The sequence below is a fragment of the Ixodes scapularis genome, unplaced genomic scaffold (assembly GCF_016920785.2).
Source record: "Ixodes scapularis isolate PalLabHiFi unplaced genomic scaffold, ASM1692078v2 PGA_scaffold12__126_contigs__length_90152505, whole genome shotgun sequence".
Taxonomy (NCBI): Eukaryota; Metazoa; Arthropoda; class Arachnida; order Ixodida; family Ixodidae; genus Ixodes; species Ixodes scapularis.
The window spans coordinates 71,637,773-71,659,104 of NW_024609838.1; the positions used below are offsets into that span (position 1 = coordinate 71,637,773).

General features: G+C 47.8%; 1 protein-coding gene across 1 annotated transcript; it reads left to right on the forward strand.

The window, feature by feature from the left end:
- The first annotated feature begins 941 nt into the window (after nucleotides 1-941).
- LOC115312510 (sodium-dependent glucose transporter 1B) lies at nucleotides 942-13,421 on the forward strand. The gene is made up of 4 exons (XM_040218724.3): nucleotides 942-1,032; nucleotides 8,940-9,066; nucleotides 10,989-11,147; nucleotides 12,030-13,421. The coding sequence occupies exons 1-4, from the start codon at nucleotides 964-966 to the stop codon at nucleotides 13,058-13,060; spliced, it is 1,386 nt and encodes a 461-aa protein (XP_040074658.1). The 5' UTR covers nucleotides 942-963; the 3' UTR covers nucleotides 13,061-13,421.
- Nucleotides 13,422-21,332: the final 7,911 nt, after the last annotated feature.

Here is a 21,332-nt window from a genome sequence, read left to right on the forward strand (position 1 = left end):
CCATTTTAAGAAATTGTATCACTCGATGATCAAGCCGCCCGTGAAAGTTGGTATCATGGGTTCGACTTCAGTGGAATGAACGTCGAATTGTAGTTTTTGGGGTGCTATATATAGGAGAAGGGGTGTGTAAGTAATACACTCTCTAATTCTTAGGGTGAAGCATCTCATTTTCACTTCGGAGCCAAGCGCCGCGGATGCTACGAGCCATAGGAACCAATCAAAGGCCCTGTGAGTGTCACGTCACCTTGGAGAGGGGGCACAGCGACGCGCGGAAAGAGTATCACGGGCCACGTCCACAGAGCGGGACTGGCTGGGATAGCTCGTAGCGTCCGCTGCGTCCGGACGTAAGGTGAAACGGTGGCGGTTTCTTTATGAAAGGCTAGTGACGTCACTCCCCGCGTCGCAAGCTGACGTCGCCGTGGCAGCTTGCGCAACAGTAATCTTTACCGCGAAACGTATGCGGTGAGCGCTACGTGCTTCGCATTGTTATCAGGAGCGCCTTATCATCAATTATGTGGTTCGGATGTTTGTTTTGTGCTTGTTCTTTGTTGAAACGAATGCTGTGCTTTATGTTGTATGCGTGGTGTTTGTACTTTCCGCTTCAATCCCTGAAGGTTTGTTGTTTTTCTGTTCGTGAGGACGCCGAAACAAAAAAAAAAAAATGCGTCCAACGAGCTTGCGACAAAAAAGTGTAAAACACGTAAGTGACTGAGGTCACTCCTTGATTTCTGCGTCGGTTGACACGCGCGCTGCAACGACAATTCAGGGCCCAGTTCGCGTGCTTATCTCGTCTAATTAGGGGCCAAGCCTGTAAAAAGATTGCCGACGGGTTGACGTCTTTGACTGCTCCTTCTATCTGGAGATTCGTAACGCAGATAAGAGGCTCGTGAAGCGTGGCAAGCGTGAGAAATGGCCGAACTCGAGAAGAAGTCCGAGGACGCGCTCCAGCAATCGACGACGGTCATGGTCAACCGGCAAGCGCTGCTCAGGGCTGCACAAACCCTCAACGTGGATCTAGCCTGCGTTGGCATGGTACGCTCACTCTTGATTTCATAACAAACCAGCTGAGGAATTTAGGAATACAATGGTTTTTCTACTAACACATTGTTTTCTCTGGACAGTAAGCGGGGGTCACACTGCTTCTACATCATACAAACGACAGTCTGCAAACAGGAATGACTGCAATATCCGTGGTTAGAATGCCGCTTGGCAAGTTATCTCCTCTAACTCATTACCATGCGGCATTCGAAGCTCCAATCTCATGGTGACTCGCGCTCGAATCTGTATGCAGACACTCTTTTGTATGATGATATATAAGCAGTGTGACCCCGGCTTAATTAAGCCTTGAAAGGGGCGAAGCAACAAATTTTGTACTTTCAGTAATTACCGCATAAAAATATTTTTTTGGCATTTAAAACCAATGAAACACGTGTTAGGGTTTTTAATTCCCGGAATGGCAGTTGCAGCCAAACATTCAGAAAAACGAGCAGCGTTGATTGCCTGTAGTCGTAGCCAAAACAAGCGGCTACGTGATCTGGAGCTTCAAAGGCAAGACGAAGGAATGAAGAGTGATATTATTTTGAATTATTAACTTGCAGAGAAGTAAGTGTGAACTGTTGACTCAGCGTAAAGCTGAAGTCACTTTCGTTAGCGAAATACGCTGCCAGTACTATGACGCGTCAGCGCGACATACTGGTGACTCATTTGGAGGAGGTTCCAAATTACGATCTCACTTTCTGGATGCCAGACTTCCAGCAGTGCTATACGCACGACGCTAGCACCACGCGTGCTTGCGTTTCAAGCTCTCGCATATACCCTATTGAAAAATATCATTTGTATAAGAAATTTCTGTGTCCAATAAACATATATGAATCATACAAGATATATAAGAACATATAAGGACCATATAAGAAACTTGTGAAAAGTTTCATATAAGTTTCTTATATTTCTTATATAGCTCTTATTGCGGTTCTTATATGTTCTTATATATCTTGTATGATTCATATGTGTTTATTGGACACAAGCAATTTCTCGTACAAATGGCTTTTTCACTAGGGTAGCGTTAAAGCCCGTTCATACACCTGTGACTTTTTGAATCGAGTGCCTTGAACTTTTTTAAAATCTCTTAGAACGAGATAACACACTGGCACGACTGGTGCCATCTATGCGGTGACCCTGGAACTGCATTTCATTAGAGCGAAGGCTGTGCGGGATTTTCGAGCTCAAATGTGCGTAATAAATATGAGAAATAGTCGTTTACAACGTTGACAAGAGTTTTTCGAGACAAGAAAGAAAGGATGGTGCGCGAGAGAAATAGAAAATATACGGGACTGTCAAGTTTCCACTGCTACACCATAGATGGCACCAGTGCGTCCTCTCGTCGTAAGAGATATTAAGAGGTTCCAAGGCACTCAATCTCATGAAGTAGCAAGTGTGTGAACGGGCCTTTACGGTGAAGTTTCGTGACCAGTAGCGTGTTGACTCTGGCCATGCCCAGTAACCTCGTGGCAGGCTGTTTCAAAACTGCTGAAAATCCCGTCACCCGCCAAACTGCAATTTCTCCCACTGGACAACTCTGAAAATCGGTAAATAAAGCGGGAAGACAGCTAAAATGGCAACACTGGCAAGAAATTTAGCAACGCGACGATGGCGAAAAACCTCAACCCAAACTTCCTGATGTCCTGGGATGATGGTTCTGTTGACAACATTCCAGTATATTTCCACTTACCCTTAAAACTCCCGTTTTAAATACCTTGATCACGTAACCTTTTCAAAACCCCACCAGCAATATTAGCGTTCGCTATCTCTCGGACACGAAGAGTGTAATTGGATCCGAGTTCACGCCTAACGCTAACGCAGACCTTCTGTTTAATACAGTCTCAGAGTCCGAGCCCAAGCAATTGCGGATCGAGTAGACGTCTCGTCTTTTGCTCCCAAATCACCGTAACACATGCATGACACAAGTATGTACACAAAACCGATATGTAAAGTCTAAATACAGCTCAGAAAGACAACTACACTGTCTTCATTCGTGGCGAGCGATAAGAATGCGGTAATATAAAACCAAGCAGACTAGCGATTGGTGCCGTCATAAACTTTAGACCCCGACAAACAAAAGCGGGAGAAGCGAAGCGAAGGTCCTCTTTTCACCGAACACTTCTAGCTAAGTCTTTATGCTCACGATTGAACTGATTGAATGCCAAAGCTGTAATCCACGATTCAGTGCGAGCACACGACGCAAAAACACAACGTGAGGAAAAAACGGGTGATCATAAAAGTCGAAAACCGCACACGAGACGAGTGGCATAAGGCGATAACGCTATGTTTTTACAAACTACTGGGTACGACCGAAAAAAATTAACACCGCTTTTTTAGCCCCCAAAAACGAACTATATGCCTCGCAAAAAGTTGAAACTACGTTAAAAGGTGACGCAGCGGTAATGAGAAAATGCGAACGTTTGAGAACGTGACGTTACCTAGAATAAAATATGCAAAAGAAAACTTTTTTTTCTGAGCCGGCGCCCACCTAAGCTTAATATTCATCAAATGAAAAAATTACATTGTGCACCCCTTATGGTATTTATTTCAGTGAAAACGGAAACTTGTCAGCAAAAACGAAAACAATATTGTTCTCGCTAAAGCTGAAAGGGAGCAAGAACACAGCGGATGGAAACGAGCGTGCGCTGAATGCGGAGCTTCTACTAAATTCTTGCAAATCACCGACTACAGTGCGCCTAAAGATCACTTACGGTACTTATAATATACTGAAGCAATGTAACTGAAGTACATCAATAATATGGTTTACTCACATTTTAAGTCATCTACTGGCTTTGTATTCAAAAATTTAAATATATCACTTTTTTCTTTTACTTAAGTACATGCAGCGCGTTTGATCTTGAGGAGAAAGAGATGGTGCGACCGACTCCGAGCTCAGGTGAAAACGTGGGAAATGTCTAGGGCGGCATTTTTCAAACCGAACACCCTTACCAGGGATGGGCACAATACATACAAATATGTATCGAAATACAAATACAAAATACTTCGTCAAAAATGTATTTAATTACAAATATAATTACATTTCCAAAAAAACATTTAATTACAAGATACAAATACAACCAAATGTATTTGGTCTCCCTCCAAATACTTTTCCAAATACATTCCTCAAAATCTGCGTCAGCGACTTCAGAACACCTGCAACGGGTTTCTGGGTATTTCATTTTAATTTTGCATCGCACACTCGGGAATTAGTGTGAGAGGCTCTAGTAACGGAATAGAAATATAATCACAAAAAAATGTAATCAGCTAGGACGTAATAGGTGAAAAAAAGTACAGAGATTCAAGCAGCTTTTTTTGTCGATTACATTTCGGTATAGACCAACAGAGAACCGAGACGACCAAGACGCGCAGCACTAGCTAGAGAATGTTTTATTGTTGCCACTCGCACCAGTTACGAAAATCTGGACGACCCGCGCATTTAGAATGTTCCAGGCAAAAATATGGATGGAAACCAGGCTGGAAAGCACCACAAGTTGTCACAGGCACTTATTTAGCCAGTCTGCCTGTGAACGTCGATTTCGTCACTATTCTTGCCCTGGACTAGCACCGTAATCACAAAGTCACTAAACGCTTGTGCTTGATTGAGAGACACTGCATTCGGTGCAGAACGTAGTTTTCTTCCTGCTCTGGGCACGTCTTAGGATGAGCAAGATGAGTCGCAATAATAATTTTGAGGGATGTATTTTCGCCCACAAAATTGTATTTAATTACAATTGTATTTGAAATACCCACGTTTTAGTACTTAAATACCCATGCCAAATACATTACGCAATTTGTAATTAAATACAAAAGCAAAATACACAAAGTATTTGAAAGACGTATTTCAAATAGTTGTATTTAAAATATTGCCCATCCGTGATCCTTACATACTCAAAGAAGCCAAATGGGGTGGTGATGGTGGTCATTGGGAAGTCGACAGGTTCCTCCGGAATCTGGTGGTATGCCTTCACCAGGCATGTGTACACGTTACCCCCCTCCCCCCACCCCCCCCCCCCCCCCAAAAAAAAAAAAACCCACTAAATACCGTTACTTGTTACTCGCTCAGGAGGTAACTAAAATCGTTACTCGTTACCGAATCTCGAAAAGAACTCGTTAATTTACCTCAGAAGTAGCGAGTTACTTTTCTCCTTACTCTGACAACCATGTACAGAACTGCTTTTGTTTCATGGTTCATTGTTTTCTTTTCAGTAGTCTTTGCATTTAAGCAGTTGGTGCCTCTGCAAGTCTTCATCAGTTGTGTTTCCCCACTTCTTGAGAATACATTTCCGACGACGCTAAAGAGTCGTTCTACTCACGCGCTCGAAGGCACGACAGCGTTGTGCTTCAGGAAGAGCTGGTGAATCTGGGATTCCACTCTCGTTTTTGCTATCTCTGCTTCTAAAGTTCTAAGTTGACAATGGCTTCTGTGCCTTCCCGCGTTGGCAACCTCCGGGTTTCCATTCGGTCTGTGAAGAGAAAAGGGTTACAGTCAGAGGGAGGCGATTGGAAGATTGGTGGAAATTATCTAGAGAAAATTGAACGATGCACAACTTACTATCAAAGCTTGGAAAAAGCGGGACAAAAAAAAAGTGGGACTCCCTTCCGCGTGGCTCCGGCCCAAAGTCTCAACCCTGTCTCCCAGTGGGCCCGGTGATGGGGTAACGCTGACCTATAAAAGGCAGAGGAATATTGGTGACTCCCTCGCCGGGGGGAGGAGGCGGGAATGAAGTTTTTGTGTTTTTTGCCCAATTTTTCAAAAGTGATGTCCCACACTACCTGGTAAAAGCTAGGGTGAGAAAATTGAATTTAAATGGCGGGAGGAATCACATGTTTGTATTTTAAACTTACGCTAGGTGGCGCAAGCTACCGCCCGTTAAAAGGGGTGTAGCCATTAACATCCATCCATCCATCTATCCATCTGCACACGATTCGAGAAGGTTCAACCAAGGAACCTTATTGGCTGTGTTCCAAATCTTACTCAAATGGATCCGAGTTACTCCGGCGGGTTGTGTCACGTGACAACACAGATTGAAAAGCGCTGGACGCGGGTAGATTTTAGAACGCCAAGGTACAAAACCCTTACCCTGGAGTAAGATCGAGTAAATTTTGGAACACGGCCATTGTGTTTTCTGGGTGAAGGACATTTCAAGGTATATGGTTCGACTGACTTGCTCAGCGATAAATGTTACTGTCCTACTATGTAGTAGTTCTTCGGGTTGCCCTTCTGTCATTGTCGCAATAGACGCGCACTCAGGTTAAAATAAAAACGAGGCTGCTTAAACGCGTGGCGTTGTACACATTACTCCTTAAAAGTTACGAAGTACCCTTACTCGTTACTTGGCTTTACAAGTAACTAAGTACTTTACTCGTTCCTTGTTCAAAAAAGTAACTAAATTGGTTACTCGTTTCCGAAAAAAGTAACTGGGTAGAAGTAACTCGCTAATAGCAATGCATACTATACATGGCTGGTCTTCACCAACTCGATCTTAGAGAATATGTGGGAACCATGCAGTCAGGTGCGGGGTGATGTCCTGTATGTGAGGAAGTGGGTACCGGTGAGGCTGGGTGTTGGTGCCGGTGTTGAGGGCACGGTAGTTGCCCGTCGCCGGAATCTTTTTTGGGGGCCACTGCAGTGGGGAGGCCCAGTTGGTCGATGATGGAGAACGATGCTAAGTTCGAGCATATGCTCAAACTCGTGACGAGCGATCGCCAGGCGTTCTTCAGGCAGCCGACAGGGAGCATCGAAAATAGGGGGCCAGGGCCCAGAGGTTACAATGTTGTTAATGATGGTGTGCTTTACCGGCGACTGCTTGGTGTATGGCCTCGTAATGTTAGAAAAATTGGCGAAAATTTTTTTATGGGCCGATGATGGTGAAAACACTCTAAGTCCTGTCGCCGTAGTCGTGAAGAGCACGCCCTTCACGGAGATATGTGTCGTCGAGTCAATGAGTCGCCGTGAATGAATGTATACGGCCAGCTTGTAAATGCTTAAAAAATTCGCTCTCAGGATAGCCTGCTTGATGTCGGTGACGATGAGCAGCTATCGGAACGTGTGACGCAGTCCAAGGCTAATTGTGAAAGACCGCTGGCCGTACTTGGCGAAGGGTGATCTGTTGATCACCTGGAGCGGGGAGCCCTCTGTTTGCGTTGTCGATCCAAAAGAGAAATGATAGAACACTGACCTCGGTTCCTGTGTCGACGAGAAAGCGATGGCCAGCTACCTTGTCAAGCACATGGAGGAGGCGGCTTTCCTGTCGACCGGTATCACTTGCCGTCGTCGTTGCCCGGTCTCCTAGTTTCCCGCCCAAGAGCAAGGTTGGCTTCACTTGCGGGTATTGTTGCCGAACATACGGTGGTACTAGCACGCCAGAGTCAGAGTCTTTCTGGCCGTTGTTGGAGGAGGCGGAGCGCTCTGCCGCACGTGGACACACTGCTAACACATTAGATAAAGGACGGTTTGCAGACACTGTCGGAGGCATGCTATCTCCTTGTACGACGGTCCTGACATATTGGTAATATAAAACTGTCTGCAGACATGTTTATAGCATACATATGCATGAAACAAACATGCTACGAATAGGCTTGAGGCCTGTCCGCAAATAATTTTGTCACCATGTCTTCAGCGAAACCCGTATCTTTTGTATGATGTATGAACAGTGGCTTTAACGTCACTCTGAATAACGTATCCTCATGAAAAAAAAAAAAGGAAAAAAAAAAACGTTTTAGTAAACCAAGTATAATTTGCGTATCACCTTTTAAGTGTACTTTGCACTCCGAACAGGTTAAGAAGATATTGTTTCAATTAAACATTACCTTTTTCATTTACAAACACTACTGAGGGATTTTTGGTGCAAAAAGAAGAAAAAAACAAAGCGTTTTATAAAAACATTTTTCAGTGTTTCTTTTTACCACAAAAATAAACGACGTATCGCCGAAAGCATAGTCTCCACCCAAATGTAGCGCTAGATAGCGGTCCGGACCAGATGGGAAAGGTGCCAAACTGCTATCTTATTAAAAAGTTATACGTAATTTTTCGAAAGTTTCACTGGGAACATGGGGCCTGCATTCCCGGTACAGCTCACACCTTTCAGCTCCTTTTATTTTTTGAATTCGTCGGCTGTATTCCTATTCGGAGCGCAAGTTTGTCTGCTTCTTGAGCAGAGGGTTGCGGTGACGTCAGGACGACGCCGAGATCTGACTGACTCTGATTGAAAGGATTGAGGGTATGCCTTAACCCTATAGTCCGTTGCAACCTAAGAACAAAGGGCGAGGGTAAGACGGGCAGGGGTGGAGGGACCAGACGGAACGCTGGAGAAGAGAGAGGGGAAACCTCCTTCTCTCTTTAGCGTTCCGTCTGCTTCCTCCTCCCCGGCTCGTCTTACCCTCGCCCTTCGTTCTTAGGTTGCAACGGACTATAGACGCCTTGTGGTCTACCCACTATTTTTTTCAATAAGCCAGTATGAGCTCGCTGTTCTGGCATCATCGCAACCCTTGTGCAAGAAGCAGACAAACTTGCGCTCCGTAATAAAAACTTCCGAAAATCGCTTTTAATTTCTCAACGAGACAACGGCAAGCTCTGAAACTTTGACATCTGGCCCGAACAGCTAGTAGCACTGCATTTGGACAGACTAAGGGTTCGGCAATGCGTAATTTATTTTTTCGCTAGAAGAAACGGTGTATACTTTTTGTACAGCCTGTAATATAACACACACCAGTGGGAAAGAATTCGTGACTGGACAAGCATGACTTGTCGTTCCCAGAGAAAGGGCATCATAATTGTTAAATAAGAATAAAAAAACCATAACTAATTGTTAACTGGACAAGCGTGGCTTGTCGCTCCAATAGAACGGGTATCATAAGCGACTTTTGGTGTGAGGAGGATCTGTCGCGTTCCCGTATCGCAGGGTCTGCTACATTCGGTGACTGGAGTGGCCCTCTTGGACCTCGCCGACGTGTACAACACGGACGTGAAGAATGTCGCCCAGCTGGCAACCACGCGAGGTGTCGGCATCCTGGTTGGATCATTCCTGGGTGAGTAGAACTAATAAAAGGACACTTATCTGGAGGCGTAGTCATAGTAAAAGTTAGTAAATGAATTTTTAGAAAGTATTGTGATATCTGCATTTTTTAAAAAAAGGACCTTTGAGTTCGCTTTAATGTACAACACGAGAAAAGGAATCATGGCGAACGATAGAAGGATCCCGGCGAAGCTTGTATTACCATTCGACAAAGAAATTCGATGCGCGCAGGAACATGAGCTTGATCTTTCCCTCGCTCATTGTCCATGCCAGGCGCTCACTGCTTTTTTCTTGTTTAATTGTATTACGAGCTACGTCATTCGCTGGGATTCTCTATTGTTCGCCGTGGTTGACTGTTCTCCTGGTTCCTAGGAAAGTAAACTTACATACCTTTATTTAGAGTGTACTATAGCATAGCCTCCTATATACTGACAAATCCTGGCAGATCGCCACGAGAAGCGGCCACCAAAATGGAAAAGGTGAAGCGGCAGACAACGGATGAGAGGAGAGCCACGCGACTGGCGCCCCGCTGCGGCGAGACGCCGAAGCCCACTTCTCCCGAGCGAACAAGTGTGTTTCGGGTACTCGCCGCTGCAAAAGCCGCGCGCTCACGTCCAGGCTCCCCTAAAGTAACTGTATATGCTCCGCTTGCGGAGCTCTGCAAGCAGAGCCTATACAGTTACTCTAGGCTCCCCGAGAAATGGCTCTTTAATGCTCTGTGCTACCAGATACTCGAGCTCCGAATCTGCGACCGGGCACTCCATGGCTCCGTCGTCGAGCTGCCAGGCTCTGTGAGTATAGAGGAGGCTATAACTATAGTCACTGACAGTTTCAGAAATGCAAGGCGTAATAACGCCCGAAAATCTCACCAGTGCTCTTCAGCCTGTGCGATTGCGGCATATATTAAGAATAAAAATGTCGAAAAATAAATAATCACGAAGTTAGTGGCGTGGACAAAATAAGTCACACCCTGCGAGTCGTAGGCTGTTAGTAACTATAGCAACACTTTATCGTGGAGAATACTGACCACGCTAAGGAGGCAAGTTTAGTAGGTCCTGGCAGGCGTCTAACCTAAGGTAATGAGCGCATATGCAAATGTACATGGGTTTCGTTCGAACTGTCAATCGTGTAATCCCGCTCTTTATCAAGATCCTGGTGGCCGCAGAGCAGTGGAAGGGGTCACGACCGACGGATGTTCTCCCGAAGCTTGCTCCGCAGTTGTCCATACACAGCCAATAACAGATTACGAAATTCTGGTCTTGGCTTATTACGTTTGCGCTTTCTGCATCGTGATTGGTTCTGTGGAATTCTTATCGACCGATGCCATTATCTTATTGGCTGCGGAGCGATAATAAGATGCCCCGGGACAAGGCCTTACTGTTGGAAATTTCACTTTACCTACCTGAGGCCTGCGCGGGGGCACAGGTTAGACACAAGTGCTGCGTCAAAGTTCGCCTGGAAATCGCGGCCCCAACCAATCAAAAACTAGTCCCAGTCGAACGTGGACGCGGAACGCTCGTGTCCGCACTTCGGTAGATGACGTCGTAGATAATAGACCTATCTCAAAAGTGTGCTCTACCTAGTAACTGCGGCACCACAAGTATACGAGTCCGCCATTGTTTGGGCACGTACGCCGAGCATGTGCTGGACACGATGGTCGCGTCAGCTTTCGTCATGAACTCGGCTCGGCTCGTATTGAATACGAGTGCTGCGTCGTCGTTCGGGAAGAACTTGTATCCTGGCAGATGTCTCCAAAATAATGCTGTTTTTCGTGTGCACTATTAGCCCCCTTTCGCGAGAGTATAACGACAAAAACGTACCTTTCCCCGCTAAATTGAGCGGGCTTACGTCCCAGTAAAAATATAATATTAACACGACATGCGCCCTGATGGGAAGGAGAGGCAGAGGTGACCGGTTCATGCCTTTGCATCGCAGGTGGCCGCCTGTACGACCGGTACAACACTCAGGTGCTGAGCGTCATCATGATGCTGCTGGCGTCCCTCAGCGTGCTCCTGACGCCGCTGTGCGTGCACATCTGGTACGCCCACGCTGCCTCGGTGCTGGCTGGCGTCTCGTCTGGAGCCATGGACACCGGTCAGTGAGCGACGGGCGATCCGTTCACACATGCCCTACATGGGTAACAAGACCGGGAAGTGTATTGGGAAAAGAAATGGGTGGAGTAAAACCGCGGGCCAATTTCAACACTCTGGCCCGTATTTGTGAACCTCACATCGCCTGGGTTACAGGGCAGAGCGAGGAGGGGGTGCCGAGGCTTAGGTAAAAACGCCTCAGTAATTCACGCGCTGAACTTTAGCCGGCTCTCAGATGTGCTTACGTGGGCACATCCGAGTGCCGGCTAAAGGCTAGCGCGTGAATCAAGGTGTGTTTACCTAAGCCTCAGTCGCCCTCATCTTCTCCACCCCCCCCCCCCCCCCCGCCCCCTTTCTCCCCCATAAATCAGGTGATGCGACATCCAGAAACGCGCACCCATGAAGTGCCGATATTGGGCCGCTGACTTCCTTCACAAGCTTTTTCGAATACGTCTCCCCGTTCACTCTACCCTCGAGGGACACTGAACCGTAACAAACCTTTTTCTAGGTGCCTGAAGAGGCACTTAAATAATTTTTGAAGTGCCAGAACTCGCACTTAAAAATGCCCTTTGTGTAAATTGACTTCGTCGGCCGTCATTTTCCCATTGAAAACTTCCAAAAATCGCTTATAACTTCTGAATCAGACAAAGGCAAGCTCTGAAACCTTGGCATTTGAAACAGCTAGCACCCCATTTTGGCGGAGACTTTAATGCTATAAAATGAACTTTTATTTTAATTTAATTTTAAGTTAGTTCAGTATGGCTGCGGATTTCATTCAAGATTGGTTCCTGTTTGGATAGCTCTAATGTTTTGCGATGACGTTGTAGAATGCATAGCATGAAAAGACCCAAATTGTTAGCCAATTCTTTTTTTTTTTTTCTTTCAGGTGCTAATATCTGGCTGATCAACCTGTGGCCTTCCAATTGCGGTCCAGCGCTCCAGATCTACCATTTCGCCTTTGGCGTCGGTGCCTTTATAGCGCCCTTCATCACGGAACCGTTCCTCTCAACAACCAACGCATCCGCCCTCTTTTCTGCGAACACAACCTTACAGAACTCCACAAACTTTCAGGGCGGAATTGACGCTATACTACTGAATTCGGACGGGACAGTGTTTGATGTCCTTAATGATACCAACGCCACATCATTCGCACCATCACAGCTGCGGTACGCGTTCGGCATTGTCTCCGGTTTCAACGCGCTTGTAGCACTGCTCATGTTCCTGGTCTTCCTCGTCGACAAGTCCGATAGCAAGCCTCCTGTGCCCAGTGCCGGGGGTGACGCAGGTTGCCAGGGCAACGGTGGCTGGTTTCCTACTGCCCTCCTGTTGCTGCTCGGTGCCTACATCTTGGTCTACCTCGGACTAGAGTGCTCCTACGGTCAGATGCTTCCGACCTTCGCGGTTCAGAGCACTCTCCACCTAAACAAATCGCAGGCGGCCTACCTGACGTCGTTGTTCTTCCTGACCTTTACGGTCGCGAGGGTGGCGTCTGCCTTCTGGGCCATGGTGGCGACTCCCTTCAGCATCCTGCTCACCTGTCAGTGCTGCCTCCTCGCCACTTTCGGGGCCCTGGTCTTCTTCGGGTCCAGTTCATCTATGGTCCTCTGGTGTCTGACAGGCGCCGCGGGAGTGTCTCTGGCAGCCGTCTTTGCCACTGCGGTCTCTTGGTCGGTGAAGTATCTGGTGATGACCAACCAAATGATGTCGGTGATCACGGTCGCCGCTTCTTTCGGGACCATGATTTCCCCGGTCGTCGTGGGTTTATTTATCGAGAAAGACGCCATGGTGTTGATGTACGTCTGTTTTGTGGCAACAGTAATAATGGCGCTGCTGTTTGTGGCTATGCATCTTTTGACTAGAGGTAAAGCTGAAAGAGTGCCGAGTGAAAAACCTGTTCAAAACAACCTCGACGCCTGACGTCTGCAACTTTGCTTGCAGCCATGTCACTGAAGATTCGTGCCATACGTTCATGCGGCACGAAGGGGATATGATACAGACGCCAAATCGCGCCAAACTGCGCATTATTGCACACAATGTATTGCGCTATTTTTTATTTATTGAAATAAATAAAAAAGAGATTGACAATGCCAGCATGCTGATCGACATACTGGCATACGACCAGACACCTAACTTGCATGGCAACCAAGTGTTGCCATCCACCAGTAAAAGCATCCCCTTTACTATTATTTATGCCATGGTGTCGCTACTTAGCTGCTCATCTCGGACACACCAAGTGGTAATGCGCCAAGAGATGGAGAATGCTAATTTTTTGTTGTGCATATAAGTGTGTATAATGATGAGGAATTGAAATTTGTGTAAGTGGCTATGTTTTGCTATGCTCTTGTTTTGTGTATGATGGTTTTGCTTATATTATTTCAACGTTTGTCTGCATGTTGCCCGCTGTACATTAAAAGGGTACCAAAGCCTTCTTAAGAACCAGCGAATTTTGCCGTAGGCCCCCCTTGCAGTACCATACTACAAACCAGGCTCGTAGCCAGAATTGTTTTTTGGCGGAAATCCTCCCTCGCGCCCCCCCCCCCCCTCCCTTTCCCCTTCCGCTGGGGAAGGAGCGTCGAGAAAGCCTTTGGGGAGGTGCGTCTCCATTTCATCTGGTGATCATACCGGTGGTGCTTATGGGCATCGCGTCATGTGAACGTCGCCGTCGAGGGTCGGGTTTGGTGTAAAGGACAGACCAAGTCACCGGGTCGCAGCCCGACGTCGCGATCGCTGTCACCACACGTGTCCGTCCTCGCCCTGTAGCGGTTCCCATGCTAGAGACTTGCCGTGGTGCCCCTCTAGTCTTCCCAGATTCTTTTCCATTGTCCCCACGGCCATTGGTGCCAAAAAGGCGGGCCTCTCTCTCCTCAACATGGGCCAGCCGGGTCAACAGGCTGGTTTACGCGATGCTAGAGAGGGAAAGGGTGGTGGTGGGTGTTCGAGGCTTGGGTGAACACACGCCAGTGTTTCAAGCGTACACAGATGCCCCCTCGAGATGGAGGCGCCGCCTCGAGAGATTTGCATGCTGGCTTACTACTGAAACCGTCGCCATTAGAGAGTTTTCGTAGATGGTTTTTGCCGTCCCGCAACGCTGTCCTCAACCCGCTAGGATAACCGGAACTCTACAGTCAAGGCCATCAGCGCGCAAGCGCAGTAGCGGGTTCTTCGTTGCGGAGGGCTTAGCGGAGAAGGAAACGCGGTGTACGAAAACTCCCTATTATCTTCTCGTTGAGCTTCTACACATAGATAATTGTCACGCTGGCGGACGCTTTTAGCGCTCCACTACGCAGTGTTGGGTTTTCTTCGCCGCCAAAACCACTCTTGCTTACGACAAAGCATCGTCAGCCGCCATCGTGTTGCCGCGTCCTCGGTTGTCATCTAATGGTACGTCGCCGTCAGCGTTTTTCTGTTTGCTGTCACGAGCCGTCTTAACTCAGTGCTGATTGTTAGGCGAGTTGGTATTGTACGTGAGAAAACATGATTACGCTTTAAGACAGGAACATAAGAAGAACAGACACCACAGAGCGCTAGCGCTCTGTGGTGTCTGTTCTTCCTATGTACCTGTCTTAAAGCGCAATCATGTTTTGTCTTAAACTAAACAACAAAATTCCGAGGACACCTAAGCACTTCTTATGAGTTGTGAATGCAAAAGCACGAATTTCGTTCTTCCGCTCCCTTAGTCCGTCTACGGCCTACTGGCGTGGACGGCCACGTCTCGCTACTGCCGAGGTAGCGGCCGACGGCCGAGCCCGCGGTCTCGTAAAGTGGCCGCGCCGCGCTGAGCTCGGCCGTGCAGCCTCTCCGGAATTTGCCCGTGCGGGCTCTTCTCCCTCTTACCGGCGACCGGGCCACTGCGTGCGCTGCGCCGCCATGGAGAGGGCTTCACTGGTGGCGTTCCTTGGAATTTCGCCTCGCGAGAGCCAATGGGAGCCTCGCTCCTTGAAACTATGACGCGCGCCAGCCAATGGGAGCCTGTCCATCAAATTTCTGCTACAGACGACAGGCTTCGCTCCATTGGGACAAGGGAAGGTGCCGTGTGGCGCGGCTTCAAAGGCTGATCACATCGGTTTTCTCCATAAAACAATAATGCTTTCGCATAAAAAAAGAAAAAAAAAAGCGCGAAAGGTTTTTGCCATCTCTTGCTTGCGAAGAAGCGAAACATTGAAATCGGCCAATTGGGCCCTAGATTTTTCTTTCTGCTTCTACTCCGTTAGAATGTTTCAATACGCCTACGCACTCTAAGAAAAAAATAAGGCAAAAGGTAGCAACGGCGCATTTTCCTACCTTCTACGCGCCCCCAAACGGACACGAGAAGAAAGGAAGAATGAGACGTTTTTGTCTTTCTACAGGCAGACGGGAGAAAGCTTCCGCCCTCCCGACTCATCTTTCGGTTTCGTTTCTCGAGCACGTCGCTAACGTTGTTTAATAAAAGTTGTTGAGTTGATTTAGCTTCAGCGGGCTGCGAAGGGCGCCTGTAATTCCGTCTCCCAGTCCAAACGCGCAGAGCATATCGGTTGCATTGACGTTTTTACCACTAATTTTGTCAAGCGAGCAAACAATTAAAGCAGCTAGAAACAGCGAAGTTCCGGAGCAGTGCCAGCAGCGCTACGTACATTGGGCTAAGATGGCCGACTCCGGATTGCAGAACTCACGCGGAACTATGCGGACCATGCGGAACGATGTGTCCACGGCAGAGGTCCACGGTGGATGTGTCGACATTGACGACGTTATGAAAATCGCGGAAACTGCGTCCAAGACAGGCTGGTTTTGCTCCCGAGTGCCTAGGTGCCTTCTGTGCTTAGTTCGGTTCTGGTTTTCCGATGCCGAGTGCCAACCGACAGTCAACGGGGTTCTGTATTTCTGCGTGTCAGCAACATATCAGCAACATCGCGATGGTGCACTGTTGTACGTTGCGAACAGAATACTAAAATTATCGCCGATGTGATCGTGTGTTCGCATATCAGTGGTGTAACATCATGATGAGATGACATAAACTGTCGGGCATTGATGCCGCTGGTCGGGCCGTGATCGGAGGGGGCGGGGTTTCGCAGGTTGACATTCCGCTTCACATGAAATAGTTTAAGACCACTTGAGGGATTAGGTGCAATCGATCGACGTGCGGATGATCACGTTGGAACGCTGGTCTGAACAGTAAGCTCCTATCGTACAGTGGCCAATCTGACTGTCGGTTGTCTCCTCCCCGAGAGCAATTGCGCTCTGGGGAAAGGACTGAGCAGTATGAACATAGGACGAAAAGTACGCATATTCAGAGTTTGGAATTTTAGCATTAAGAAAAAATGATAGATAAAATTGCCAAAAAAGTTGTCCTATTCTTTTAAATATACTATACGGTTACTGGAAAAACTGCCCTCCAAGTGACGCACTGGGATGAGCGCTAGACGCTTTCCAGTTCGCCACGGCGTAGCTCCGTACACTTAACACCTGCTGCAAGTCGCGGCTTTGACTGCATCTAAGTTGATCGGAAAGCGATTTCTCGATCTGCCCGTGAAGCATCACTTCCAGCTGAGTGAATATCCGCTGTACAGAGATTAACTTGTAAGACGACAATTGCAGCCGCGAGCGAACAACGCACAGAGAAAAACAAACGCTACAATAGAAATACTGGCTACAACGTGCCGTGCGGGGAAGCACACACATGGCTTGGAACCGCATCGGAGTGGCTTGATTTATTGGCTTTCAAGTAATTACGGCATGTGCGTTTACTGTTTAGTAAGAGATTCATCCCCTGAGCTGTTCAAGATACTCTCAGAGGTATGATATTGCTGGAAAAAGATCAACATGCTGGGAATATTTTTTATTGCTTAGGCGGTCATGACCGAGTTCGTGCGTTAAAAATGACCAGTATAAAAGACGGAAACGAAGAACTCGGAAGTAGTGATCGGGTTAGTGTGCCGTTGTATTGATATTTGTATGCGCCGTATATGTATATGCGCTCAATATATACGTTCAGCTGATGCTTGTCGTAATATGCCTATAGTCGTTGACAGGTCAAGAACGAAGTGGTAGCTCCTCCCACCTCTTTCCACTTTAGTAGAGCGAGCGCTGAAGAGGAGGCGACCCTCTCTCCATCGTTCGCTCCACTGAAGGGGAAAAAAGGGGTAAGAAAAGTTTTCACTTCGTTTTTGACTTGTCACTCACTATACATCTGTGTATATTAAAGGTTTCCTAAGGTCCCGAAGCGCAATGATTGTGAAAGTAAACAAAAATATTTTTTGTAGAACATGAATTGGGCGGTACCTTGCGCCACCTAGCCTGGATCCTTGCAAAAGGGTTTTGGTGCAACTGAATACTGAATTACTCTGCTTGACCCTGCCATCTGGTGGTAAGCGATTTAACCTTCTTTCACGCTAGGTGATAATTTCTGATTACCGTGCAACAGCGGCTTCAAGTTTGTTCTTTTGAGAGCGGCTTTTGGTTTCGCGAATTGGTTTACCCTTCCTCCGTGATGTGCGGTTGACGAAGGAATTGTGACTCGAAGAATATCAAAGGTAAAACGTAAAGTGCGCGAAGTAACTGGGTGTCGGTTGTCTTCGTTTAACATCGCAGTGCTGACGACGAGAAGACTGAGTAACTGCTTTTGAAAGGGAAGTCTTTACCTGCGAGGGAAAGCTGGCTTTGGAAATCAACACAGTTTGCGGAAACCTCGTGTTACGCTCTTATTTGCTGCTTCTCTCGTCCCGTACAAGAGGCTCAGCGTGCTTGTTAAGCATTACCGAGCTTCATTTGCTCGATTTGGGGCCGCCATAATGAGGTGCAGGCAACGGAGGAACTTTGCTCCCCTGCTTTAAGGACTAAAGTTTCTCCCTTTCTAAAGGAACCATAGGTTGCCAAACCGTTCCTCCCTTTAAGGAGGAACGGTCTTGGGAGGAAGGGAGAAACACAACAGCACTATAGATACCCTTTTTTTCTAAGAGTGCGGGGGACGACACCCTCTGAAAGGGGGTCCAATGATCATCGCAGCCTCTACCATTGCCATTTTGCAGGTTGTGCGCGGGGTACTAAGGCACCAAAGAAGCCGGCAGCTCGTCTTCGCCAGGGAGATGGCCGACGACATTGCAGTTTCATTCGGTCCAGTCCTACCGAGTGGAACCGCAACGGCTTGCGTCGTATGGGTAGCCATAGCAAGAGCTGCGTGGGCTCCAACGAAGCGTGGTAAAAACCGGTTTTGTTGGAGTTGACGCAGCAGTTGCCATAGCAACTTGTCGTCGCAAGCCGTTGCAGCTGTACTCGGTCAAACCCGACGCAATGTGTGAATCGCCCTACAGGCTATCGACTGCAACAATTGCTCCCACGTGACTTAAAAGCTTAGTCGGTTAAAGTCACAATTAATGTTACAGTATTTCTATAGGGACGTACATATATGTTGCCTAACACGGGACTGGCTGGCGCGTGCTATGAGGTAGCTTTCCTCGAGCAGTAGATCTTTTCTCGACCCGGAGTGGGAAAGGGGGGGGGGGGAAGATGGGGAGGGCGCCCTTCCCTCCTGCCCCTTCCCCCATGGCTACGTGCCTGTTGCAGACATAAATGAAGAGAAAATGAATCAAAAATAAGTCCCTTTCTAGGACATTTACTTTATATTGTGAATAATGGCGTTCTAAAAAGTAAACGCGTCAATTAAAATAAAATAAAAAAATCCCACAGAGTGTTATTACCACGCAACGAGCAGCGTGTCATATATAGAACTAATTTCGGACATATCATTGATCAGAAGAAGGAAGGACAGGTGGGAAGGGCGGAAGGGTACGTCGACGCGTTGGGGACGGGCTGCTCACCAAGGTCGTGTAGTCACCCCGAACGATTCCTGGCGCAGAAAGTCCATCTCTCTACCTGAGAGGGCTAGCGAGGGGAAAGAGACATTTACGCCGGAGTCTTTGATTGCAAATGATTCTATTACTTCCCTCCCAAATCTCCGAGGATGGCGCCTGAGAACGCGCGTTTTCCTGAACCTAGGCGCACATCCTCCGCATGTGCGGCGATGTGCTAATATCGGGCACACCGAATCCTCACAGGGATCGGCGACCTCTCGGCAGTGCTCCCTTTGCCCGATATATCCTCCTCCGCAGGAAAAAGGAATGGAATGATTACCTCTCTCCGGCAGGGAACGAACTGCGTTTCATGTTTCTTGGGGCAGAGGTTCAGGGGGAAAGTAGCATTAGCCTGCCGGCACATCTGCTTGAGTTTAATTTACACTTGAAGACAACTCCTACGTGGAAACGTGAGGTGAGAGCCTTGAGGCAATGTGCAGTGCTGTGAATGTACGGAATGACTGCGAATTGTTTCCGGCAAAGTTGAGGCGTAAAGGAAGGTGTGTTGGAGGTGACAAGACTCTTTAGAGTATTCGCCAGAAGGTCTTCTAAATAGCCCGCTTTCCTCACTCTATCTATCGGGAGGCTAACGCTGTGCGTAGGAAGATATGAGCTGGACCTAGCCCGCACGGTCTTCAGGAGGGGCTTAACCCGTCCTAGCTTGACTGTTTTTGAGTGGGCGCTTGTGAAGTGGAGAACTGTTTTTTTTTTTTTTTTTATCTCTGTCTGAACTCCCAGCATATCCCCCCGGTTCGGAGACTAAGGTGTAGGTCCAGGAATTGGAGGCTACCCTCTGCCGGGTCCTTTCTTTTGAGCGTAAGGCTAGCGGGGCTTGATGCGAAAGCTTTGAAAATGGTCTCAAGTTGGGCCTGTTCCGCGTGCACCACAAGATAGTCGCCTACGTACCTAAATACCTGGAACCCAGATGCCGCCGACCGTAGTTTCTCTCTTATAGCCCAACCCACATACATTAGGAACATTTCACTAAGAATTGGCTCCAGGCATGACCCGATGCAGACGCCTGCCTTCTGGATGTAAATGTTTCCTTTGTACTCCACGAGCGTCAAGCGGAGGTATAGGTCTAGGAGGAAAAATAAAAACACCTTTAACAGAGACTCCCGACGAGTTTTGGCACTTGTACATGCCGTGCTCATCAATGGCGTTGTTAACGCGTATTCAAGCAGAAACCCGATATCGAGATTATAATACATGTCGCTGATGTCTAAAGAAAACTGTCCGGGGGAGGCAGGCGGATCATGGAGGGGGTGAGGTGTGAGATCAGGTCAGTGGAGTTGGTGATGCGAAAAGTTTGAAGGAGAGTGAGAGATGATAGGCGCTTGAATAGGAAGAATGCCAGGCGCTTTTGCCAACAGCCGTTTTTTGATATGATGCTGTGGAGCGGAACATGGGGCTTGTGAGTTTTTGCAGAGAAAGAGACAGTGAGGTACTGTTTTGAGGGGGCGGCAATCGCGTTCCTCAAGGTTAGCAGGTCAAGGCTCGTGCACAGGTTTTTAACCCTGGATCTCAAAGATCCGGTCTTTTTTTATTTTTAGAGCACTAGGGTCAGCGGCACCCGGAGTGATAGCCCGCCGCAAACCCCCCCTCCCCCTCCCCCCCCCCCCCCCCCCCCCCCCCCCACCGTGACGCCACTGTGCCCGAGTGCACAGTTACCTCCCTGTCGTCGCCGGTTTTTCTTCGCTCTCTGTTTCCGTAGTAGCTGTGCATGGGGTGTGATGTGTGTGTGCAGTTAAAACGATGGATGCGGTTCCCTCCACGGGTGATATGGATGCGTTTCCTTCCACGAGTGGTATAGATGAGGTTCTTTCTACGAGTGACATGGATGACCGTATCCAAGGGCGTCGACATACTCTGACAGGCAGAAGGCACAGAAAAGGAGTGAGAAAATTACTGGAGGACCCATTGGTGGATTCTTAGGACATCTGTTAGCATGACCCTTGGGAGACGCCCCACATGTCCCGCTTTGGCAAACGCTAACACTGACACCGTAACGAAGCCAAAAAGAGGCAGCAAAAATAGAGGAAGCGACAAATAAAGGCAAAAGTAACAAGTGAAGGAGTCAGCGTTAGCGTTTCCCATAGGGGGACGTATGTGGCGTTTCTAAGGGTCGTGTTAACGCATTCGTTAGGAGTCCACCAATGAAACTTCCTGTATTTGTCATCGATCTTGACCCGCACCAACGCACTCTTCGTCCATTAATACCTAAGAGATCTGGAACTCATCTTGAATAAGCGCGTGAACCTGTTTATTAACAAAGCGGTCAGGTGAGGAGGTCCTCGGAGTGAATTTGAATGTTTATACCCAGAAATTTTATACAGTCTCCACAATGGCTGAAGCGTGAAACAGTG

Excerpts from the sequence above, each read along its gene's own strand:
- LOC115312510 (XM_040218724.3), top strand. The coding sequence starts at position 964 with ATGGTCAACCGGCAAGCGCTGCTCAGGGCTGCACAAACCCTCAACGTG. Across the intron at positions 1,033-8,939 it reads ATCTAGCCTGCGTTGGCATG|GGTCTGCTACATTCGGTGAC; the intron begins GTACGCTCACTC and ends CCCGTATCGCAG. Across the intron at positions 9,067-10,988 it reads CCTGGTTGGATCATTCCTGG|GTGGCCGCCTGTACGACCGG; the intron begins GTGAGTAGAACT and ends TTTGCATCGCAG.